Raw genomic sequence first — 9981 nt, 5'->3', positions numbered from 1 at the left:
TAAGTTTGGTTTAACTCATTCTTAGCTCAGATCATAACCGATTCCAGCTAAATCGAAGCAAAAATAACGCCAAATTTTAAATGTCTACTCTACTTGGCATTATCAAAATTGAACTTATATTTTGTCTTCACCTATCATTATGCCAGATATTGTACTTAACAATGATCATTCAATATCACAATTTTAAACAACGCTGTACACTAAAACAAACACTATCAATGTGTGTAACTTTAACAACATATTCTTGAAACAATGAAACAATGTTGTTGAACATTAATGACATTAGTGTTGAATTGAATAAGTTATTACTCGAATGAGTTATGACTTGAATGGGTTATGTTGAACAATATATGTGATAAGAAGTGCGGTTAATGTTAATCAATTCAACAGCACAACAATGAATAACATTATTAAAGATAACATAATAAAACACTTTCTTAATTATATATTGTTAATTGTATACGACTTGTTAAATGTCAGAAATATGAACGGTTGCCTTCACCAATATATATTATCATTTCATAGTTATTGAATACATTTTACCAACTCTAATGTCATGTGATACTTATGAATTGAATTTATAGGGTTTGAGTTCTTTGTTACTTAACCCTTTCTTTATTTCCACCTTATGCAAAGTAATTCTTCTTCATTCTGCTGCAAACAGAAACAGTATAAATAAAAAGTGAAATACTATTTTATATCATTATCATTATTATTATTCTACTTTCTCTAGTTTCGACCAGAAAAGAAAGATCCAACGAAAAACCACTATCACTTTCTCTTCTTCTTTCGATTCCTAATCCCCTTTTCCCTTTGCCCTAGATTTTCTCCATCAATCCATAACCGCTTCTTCTCCCTTCGATCGCTCTTTCAATGGATTCGGAGGATGATATGCACGATGCTAACGACGTGGAGTATCTCGATGACGATTTCTACAGTGGCGAAACCGAAGATGCTCCAATGGATTACTACAGTGACTACGATGATGACGCCGATGATTACTTCGATGACGCTGATTATTCCGGCAGGGTTGAGTCTCGTCGTGCTGAGGTATATTAATCACTCACTCACTCACTGTTTGATTCTATTCAATGTTGTTTTTCTTTGCTTTATTGCTTATCGCTGTTGAAGATTATGTTCATTGTGTTGTTCAGCTCAGAATTTTGGCATTTTAGACCAACTTTGATAAATAAGGATGTTTGGATTTCAGTATTGAAGAAAAGAGATAAAAAGAACTAGTTTGAAGCTTTAATTAATTAGTTGGTTTTTTATAGAATAAAATTAGGAACTGGACTAGTGTGAGTGTTGGTAGGTTAGAAATTTATGCTCCATTTATCTTCGTAGCAGTGATCATTCATTTAAACTAGTTGATATCTCAAGAAGAGATTTTTTATGGACAATGTTTAGGCCGTGTTCTCTTAGTGCTTGTAGAGTTGTGGTGCTATTTTCTAATAGGAATGTAACACCTGCAACGGCTCATCAGTCAACATATAACATGTGTAGCATCAATTAATCATGTTATATCTTAAATTCTTAATAATTAGAGAACTTGACCACACACTTATAAAGAAAAGCACTTTTAAGTTGTGAGGTTCATTTATTAAATCTTATTCAGCAAAGTCAATAAAATCAAATGATAATAAGGTTTTCTCATGGTGCTGTATGACGATTGCTACAATTTCGTGTTCAAGGCTTATGGTGTTGCCTGTTGCTCCATTTTTTCTTGGTGATTATATATCCCCTCCCTAATTTATTGACCCCTCTCTGGATTTCAGCAAAATTTCACCATATTGAAGGTATCGGATATCCAGCAAAGGCAGGAAGATGACATCAATAGAGTATCTGCGGTTCTGTCCATATCACGGGTTTCTGCGAGCATCCTACTTCGTCATTACAATTGGTAAATTTGTAATGTTTCAACCTTGTATTAATTAATGTGCCTTGTTTTTGTGTCTACATTGGTGTGTTCATGTGTTGTATGATGGGAAATGTAATAAATGTTTTGGCTGATTATTTTATGATCATGTACTAAAGGAGAAATGAGCTGGTTTTGCAGGAGTGTCACCAAAGTTCATGATGAGTGGTTTGCTGATGAAGATCGAGTTAGGAAGACAGTTGGTTTGTTGGAGAGACCTGTTGTCCAGCATGCCAATACTACAGAGGTGAGATGCTGGTGTTTGGGTTTTTAAAACAGGTTACTAATGTAGTTGGATACTTGTAGTTTCTTGTCCTCTGTTGCTTGGGCTCCATCTTTATTTCATATTTCTCCTCCTGTGGTCAGCTTTCTTGCGGCATCTGTTTTGAAACCTATCCTCGTGCCAGGATAGAAACTGCTTCTTGTGGTCATCCCTACTGTATTTCATGCTGGGAAGGTATTGCTCGTGTGCTATCCTTCTGTAACCACAAATATGGTCCAGATCGTTGTGAAATTTTGCATTTTGAATGTACTTGGCACGTTCAAAATCCGGTGGCCCAATGCATTTTGTTGATAATATAGTCTCAATACATATACATTTAGTACTCTTTCCCTTACCTTTTTCTTCTGTTAAATAATGGTCTTCTGTCTTTTTTTATATGGTAGGTTATATTAGCACATCAATTAAAGACGGTCCTGGAAGTTTGACGCTGAGATGTCCTGATCCCACTTGTGGTGCTGCTGTTGGTCAAGATATGATTAATCTTTTAGTATCTGATGAAGATAAAGAGAAGTATGCTTGTTACCTTCGTCGCTCTTACATTGAAGACAATAAGAAGGTATGTCATAGATAATTAAATTTAGGAATTCATAATTATAGTGAAGGAATTTACACGTTCCTTTGTCCTGCCAATTGCAAATCTGTTTGACTCTATCATATGTTGTTTTCTATTTTTTACCTTTCAATTTATGCATTCTCATTTCATAATTATTTGCATGTGGTGGAATTGATTTTGGCCACAGTATTTTACCTGCCTAAACATGGATATGAAAGTCTAAGTTGCATGGCGCATGGTTCAATAGTTATTACATTTGATAATAATCTCCTCTTATTCAAATCATGGATTCTTGTTTAGGATTCCACAAGAGCAATTTTTATTGGGAAGTGGTGTATTTATGATATTGGGAAGTGGTATATTTAGTGTTGCTATTATAACTTGTTTTTTTTTTGGGAATCCTAAAAATCCTTAAATCATTATTGTTTTGGATGATTATTAATGCAAATGTATGTTTAATCTATTTCTTTATTTCATCGTCTGTCTGTTTGTCTGTCATAATAATCCTATTTCTTTTGCTTTCTTTGCTTTGTCTAGACCAAGTGGTGTCCTGCTCCAGGTTGTGAATATGCAGTCAGTTTTGGTGTTGGCAATGGAAATTATGATGTATCTTGCCTCTGCTCATATAGTTTTTGCTGGAATGTAAGTTGTGTATGGATTTTTACAGATTGTTATATCATTACATTTAGAATAGTCTTGTTCTGCTAACTTCGATAGATGTTTTTTCGGATCTACAGTGCATTGAGGAGGCTCACCGTCCGGTGGATTGTGGCACTGTGGCAAAGTGGATTTTGAAAAACAGTGCAGAATCTGAAAACATGAACTGGTACAGAATATATTGACAAATCTGCATATTATTTTCTTGCTGTGTCTTCTGGCAATCTTTGATTGTCCATTTTTTAGCTTCCAATAGAACTCAATGTACTATGCCTAATTTATGTCAAGGTCAATGAGTTCGTTGTTTTTATGTCTGGTTTTGGTGTTTGTATCAGTGCCTGCGTTTTCATATTTGTATGCATGTATGTATTATTTTGTATTGTAAGCTGATGAACTTGATAATTCCGAGGGCTGTCTTTGGACACAAGGAGGATGTCAAGAATGTGGTTTTTGATCTGTGCTTCACTTTGGTTTTTTAACAAAGGATTCTACATGGACCTATACATGGTCTTCACAGTGAAGGGTTGTTGTCGCTGAGAACACTAATGTTGAATACTGTGTTGAAGTTATTGATCATAACTTCTTTTATTTTATTTTATCTATCTATACCTCTGTAATGGTTGTTGCTTTTTATACCGGAGCATGTTCTGGAAGTGTTTTGCTCCTTCAGATTTCTTTTAGTAAATGCAAGGAACCAATCTTTAGACCGGACATTTAAATGGAGAAAGTTTTAGGATTGAAAAATTATACTGATTTTTATGCTTGAATCAGGTAAATGATGGATTATGGGGTGTGAATCCCTTACATTATTTTTGGTATAAAACATCTGGCATTAGGACAATGCCATGATTACGACAACCAAGAGGTGGGTTGCTACATGGAGCAAACAACACCATAATGTTGTGTAACAAAACCCCATTGCTAATTTAGTCAAGGACAAAACCGTGCTTGTGTTGAGCTTTGTGGCAAAGTTATACATAGTCAGTTCTCAACCCGGATAAAAGGCAAAGGTTTTTGTTGGGCATTCGACAGTCAAAACCTTAATTCGACAGTCAAAACACAGAACAGAGCAATATAGTTTATGTTTTGACCTTTACAATTTCACTTGATCAGTTCTTAATTCGTAGTACATTAGTATTATACTTTCCCTTGATCTCTTTAGTGATCATTAAATTGCTTACAACTTACAAGTATTGCAATGCTCTAAACAGTCCATGATGCTTTGTCTTTTATAATTGACAATTACATACACTGCAAGAGCATGGGCTTTTTGAGAACTCAAGACTTGAAATCCTGAGCTAACTGTTAATTTTTTATGACTTTCAGGATACTTGCTAACTCAAAGCCATGTCCCAAGTGCAAGCGACCGATTGAAAAAAACCAAGGATGCATGCACATTACTTGTACACCACCTTGTAAATTTGAATTTTGCTGGTATATGTTTTTAGCATTATTTTGCATGGTTCCTTTTTTAACCCCTTATATTATCCTTGTTGTAGACAATTGGTAATGATATCGTGCAAAATTTGAGTTTATTTTATCTAGGGTTAGGGATGACTGATTTTATATATAAATATTTTAGCACCTTTAACATATCTTACCATGTTTTGAAATACTTTGAGCTTATACTGATGTTAACTGAGTTTAATATACCTTTATCTACATAGGCTATGCCTAGGTGCATGGTCAGACCATGGGGAAAGGACTGGTGGTTTCTATGCGTGCAACCGTTATGAGACAGCTAAACAAGAAGGGGTGGTAAGGGACATAGAAATACTCAACTCTCTTGATTCAGCTTTCAGGCTACCATTAGCCCATTACTCCATATATGCTTTGATAGTGATATCTTCTAAAGAACTAAATTTTGTTGCATGTAGTATGATGAAACTGAAAGAAGAAGAGAAATGGCAAAGAATTCATTGGAGAGGTACACACATTATTATGAGCGGTGGGCCAGCAATCAATCTGTATGCACCACTCTATACTTATTCTTTTCAGTTTCGTATGTCTAGGAATTTGTTTTCCTCAAATGTTTCTAAATTCATTATTGAATAATTTTAGATTTTGCTAGTATTCCCACTGTTTCAAAAGCTATATGATTACTTTTCTTTTTCCGGCAGTCACGACAAAAAGCTCTTTCAGATCTGCACCAGATGCAAACTGTTCATGTAAGTTCACATACATTCGTCGTATTGAGACTTGAGCCATCTTTTTTCCCTTCAAATTTTATGTTCTAGATTGAACGTATGATTGGACTACTTGAAAATGTTTTCTGCAGTAGTTCATGCATATTTTCAAATATATTTTTGAAATTTTTAGGAATAATGAAATATAAAATCACAAAATTTTAAAATACCTTATTTTTCCTTGTAAAAAATCAGGAAATGTAGTTTTAAAGTTGTATACAACGTACAACCTTCAATTAATTTTATTTTATTTTAGATACATCATTGAACCTCACCTAGTGGGACTAAGGTTTGTTTGTTATTGTTTGATATATCACTGAACCGACTAAAAAATTAGGCAGCTTCTTAAGTGTTTCCATCATGTAGTCGTAAATCTGCTTTTTATAGTTGCATGCACTACTGTCAAGGTGTCTGTTACTTTTAGGTTCTCTTGTACCAAAAACAACAAAATATACATTCTGCTGAGAATGTTCTAGCAATTTATTGCTTCGAACTAGAGCTTGTTACTTGGTACTTTTTCCTAGGGATCATTATTCCTCACTGATTCTTTATTTCTTCTTTGGCAGATTGAGAAGCTTAGTGACACACAGTGTCAGCCTGAATCACAGCTTAAGTTCATTACCGAGGCCTGGCTACAGGTGAATGAATATTTTATAGTTTTGGTAGATCTTGAATTGTAAAATTTTCAGATTGCTTTGTAATTATTTATGAAGCATTAATGCATTTTTTGGGACATTTCTTCACAACCTCCCTTGAACTATTGTATGATGCTGGTTGCGTCATGAAGATGTTTTTGGTTGTTGTGAAATAGAAGGTTTCCTAATCTGATGGTTTGCATGTTTGCAGATAGTTGAATGCCGGCGGGTGCTGAAGTGGACATATGCATATGGATACTATTTACCTGAGAATGAACGTGCTAGAAAACAGTTCTTTGAGTATCTGCAAGGTTTTATTCATCAACTTCAATTTAAGCAGAAATGTGTTCCATTTGTGGTAGTTTACCCAAAATATTACTCAAATATATTTATGTTCATGTCATTTATCCATATCATAAAGACTCAACAAAGTTTTTTGTTGATTGTCGACTGCCTAATACAACCTTCACCATTTATCCAGGCTTAGGATCGACTATGTATAACATCAAGTACACATAGACATAGATGAGAGTGATGTATTGGATGAATGGACACACTAGACAAGATAGGATTAGAAAGAAATGCAATAGAGAAAGTTGGGGTTTCGCCTATTGTAGAAAAGATGAAAGAATCACACCTTTGGTGGTTTGGACATGTGTAGAGGAGATTGTTAGAAGTCCCAATAAGGAGAGTAGATTAAATGGAGGTTAGTCCAATTTCTTAAAGTAGAGGGAGAGTAAGAAAAACCACGGGGGAAACAATTAGGAAAGAGTTTGAAATCAATTATTTGTCAATGGGCATGATTTATAATAAAACATTATGACATCATTCGGTCCATATAACCAACCTCAGTGGGACTAAGACTTGCTTATTGTTGTATGTTTTCAGGTGAGGCAGAATCTGGTCTGGAGAGACTTCACCAATGTGCCGAAAAGGAACTACAGGTATTCCTTGATGATGAAGACCCATCAAGAGAATTCAATGACTTCCGCACCAAACTAGCTGGATTGACCAGGTAGATGTTGCTCTTGTTTTTATTTTTTTTAATATTAATTTTTGTTATAATTAGAGTTTGACTTTTAAATTAGTTATACTTTCCATACCCTGGAAAAGAGACATGCTATGAATATTTTTGTTATGTATCAAATATGGAATATCTACAGTCTCTAATGGGAGAATCTGATCATAATAACAAATTTTTTTAATATTTCACCTATCTTGTCCACTTCAATATAATCCATGCATGTAATGTTTAGATTCCAGATAATTGTTTCCTTTTTCAAAGCCTGTTACTTTGGTTTTAAGTATGCAGTTGGTTATTGAATAGCATATCAATGACATCACTAATAATCTTCCCCTAATTGTGTAGTTTGATTTTCTAATTTATTTTCTTTGGCAGTGTAACTAGAAACTACTTTGAGAATCTAGTTACGGCATTAGAGAATGGTTTAACTGACGTGAAAGGTAATGGAGCTAATTCCAGCAAAGCAACGAGCTCAAAAAGTGCTGCCGGGAGCAGTAAGAGATTTGGAAGAGGAAAGGGAACTATTCGAGCTAGCATGTCCAGCAGAATGAGTGATGATAATCTTTGGTCCTGTGAGCATTGTACCTATGCAAATGCCAAATCTGCAACTACATGCCGGATGTGCAATCAACAGCGTCGATGAAAAATTGAATCCTTCCCTAGAACACCAGCCTTCTGCCTTAGGTCGATGTGGCCAAAGATGAAATGGAATTATCTATTAATTCCTAGTTTTATGTTGGCTCCTTTTTGTAAGGCTATTTAATGTGAACAGGGTGAAAGGGGTAAGTCATGCAAGAAAAGAAATGTTAACCTCTTTGCATTCCTATGGAATACTACTCAATTTGATGTATATAGTGTTTTATCTTAAACTTTACGGTAAAGGTTTTATGCAACAGGCTTCTGTAACTGAATATCATATACAACACATGCTAGAAGATAAACACAAATGTGATTGTTTGTGTCCAGATTTCTTCTTATGGTAAACCACTCCGCAGCTTCTATAAGACACACCTTGAGTCAGTTGTGTAAAATAAGCTCGGATTGATTGCTTTTCAAGGAATCATGACGAATGAGTGACTATGTTAGCTCTGTGGCCAGCCTGAGAATTTGGCATGGCAGGGTCTTATTGGAAGTGTGGTGTGCCTTTGAACCAAGGTTCATATTAGATTTAACTTCCATGGCTGATTTTCTTGAAGGTGTATACTGCTATATGCATGCTTGTGAACTTTATACTAACATTAGGAAACTCATGGTAGAAGTCGAACGTAGTAAGAAAACTGGTTAATTCTCCCAAATCGTTGACTCACTATCACTATCTAATTTAATTTATATGACGTATCAATAATTGTTTTGTATTATACTTAGTTTAAAATTTGTGCACTGATAATGTAAAAAACACTTACACTATTAATATATAAATATTAAATCCTTATAATAATTGTGCATTTCATCATTCTTTCCGGTGTAGCACGCATCTCTATGAAAGTTGCATGTAAACCTGATAGTTATTTTTTTTTTTACTTTTTTAATGACTTCACTCATCTATCACATTGATAAAATACTTGACACAATGAAAGTACTAAATGATAGAAGTTGTTAGCTCCATCTTCAAGAGGGTTTTTCTAATTTTCCTATTACTACAAAATCCAAAATAATTAGTAACTAACATAAGCCTCAAATGGATTTTTTGTGTGGTGCACTCACTAACTTAGTGTTACAATATAACATCTTACCTAACTATTAACACACATCACTTGTGCTCCAAAATTTGAATCTAGTTATTTTATATCTGCATTTCTTTAGTATATGTACTGAATCAAATCTATCAACTAGAATCTGTTATATTAAGAACATTTCAGGAACATAGACCAACTTATAAATGATTCATAAAAGTGTAAAACATGAAGCCGTCTTAGCTCAGTGGTAGAGCGCGTGGCTTTTAACCACGTGGTCGTGGGTTCGATCCCCACAGACGGCGAATGTTTTTGGGAGTTGGAACCTATGTTGTCTATTTCATTTTGATGTATGACTCAATCATTTGTTATTAGTTTCATCTGATTAAATTAAATAATTATATTCAAAATTTTATTTTTAAAATCATTTAGAAAAACAATCAAACCAATTAAATAATATTTTTAATGAGAAATACATTGACTTGATTATCCTATATCACCTAGAGATGCATAGGAGTAAGATGAAATCATATCACACAAAAAAATATTTTATTTTAATATGGACGAACGATGTATTAATATCTTAACTGATCCATAATCGACTTCTGATGAGTTGAGAACTCTTATTCAAGAACTATTTCATCAAATTTGGACATAAAAGATAGTACTTTAGGTAGCATAGTGCCAACTCTAAATATATTGAGAGAGATCAAAATTGAATTCACCTTTTTTATAAGTAGTAAAATCAATGTTAAACTGAAAATCGAGTCACCATGTTTATGATATTTTTTTAACGTGGTTCCATACTACATGTAATCGAGTTGTTAGATTTATAAATTGAGAAAAGTGAAATAAATGCAATGTATATAAAGGAAAAGATAAGTAGTTAAGAGAGGTGACTCGATGGAAGTTAGAGTCAATGGCAAAAGCCATTGAATGATTAAATGTATAAGGAAGGAACAACTGGGTCAACCTCACATGCAGGTAGTGATAATTAATATTAACTTTTTATAAAAAAATAATGATTATTGACATACAAGTTTATTTACTTTATA

At 33.9% G+C, this 9981-nt stretch overlaps 1 protein-coding gene and 1 non-coding gene across 2 annotated transcripts; both read left to right on the top strand.

Annotated features, from left to right (window-relative positions):
- Positions 729-8261, top strand: LOC109342938 (probable E3 ubiquitin-protein ligase ARI7). Its single transcript, XM_019581022.1, has 16 exons — positions 729-830; positions 868-1050; positions 1776-1900; positions 2057-2162; positions 2282-2372; positions 2582-2754; positions 3289-3393; positions 3489-3577; positions 4735-4842; positions 5076-5166; positions 5286-5375; positions 5529-5576; positions 6161-6232; positions 6441-6540; positions 7118-7244; positions 7629-8261. The coding sequence occupies exons 2-16, from the start codon at positions 874-876 to the stop codon at positions 7894-7896; spliced, it is 1770 nt and encodes a 589-aa protein (XP_019436567.1). The 5' UTR covers positions 729-830; positions 868-873; the 3' UTR covers positions 7897-8261.
- On the top strand, positions 9160-9231 carry TRNAK-UUU. Its single transcript has one exon. It is a non-coding gene; the product is annotated as a tRNA-Lys (tRNA).

The sequence above is a fragment of the Lupinus angustifolius genome, chromosome LG03 (genome assembly GCF_001865875.1).
Source record: "Lupinus angustifolius cultivar Tanjil chromosome LG03, LupAngTanjil_v1.0, whole genome shotgun sequence".
Taxonomy (NCBI): domain Eukaryota; kingdom Viridiplantae; phylum Streptophyta; class Magnoliopsida; order Fabales; family Fabaceae; genus Lupinus; species Lupinus angustifolius.
This window is presented reverse-complemented; position numbering and strand designations above follow the sequence as displayed.

Excerpts from the sequence above, each read along its gene's own strand:
- LOC109342938 (XM_019581022.1), top strand. The coding sequence starts at position 874 with ATGGATTCGGAGGATGATATGCACGATGCTAACGACGTGGAGTATCTC. Across the intron at positions 1,901-2,056 it reads CTACTTCGTCATTACAATTG|GAGTGTCACCAAAGTTCATG; the intron begins GTAAATTTGTAA and ends CTGGTTTTGCAG. Across the intron at positions 5,376-5,528 it reads GGTGGGCCAGCAATCAATCT|TCACGACAAAAAGCTCTTTC; the intron begins GTATGCACCACT and ends TTTTTCCGGCAG.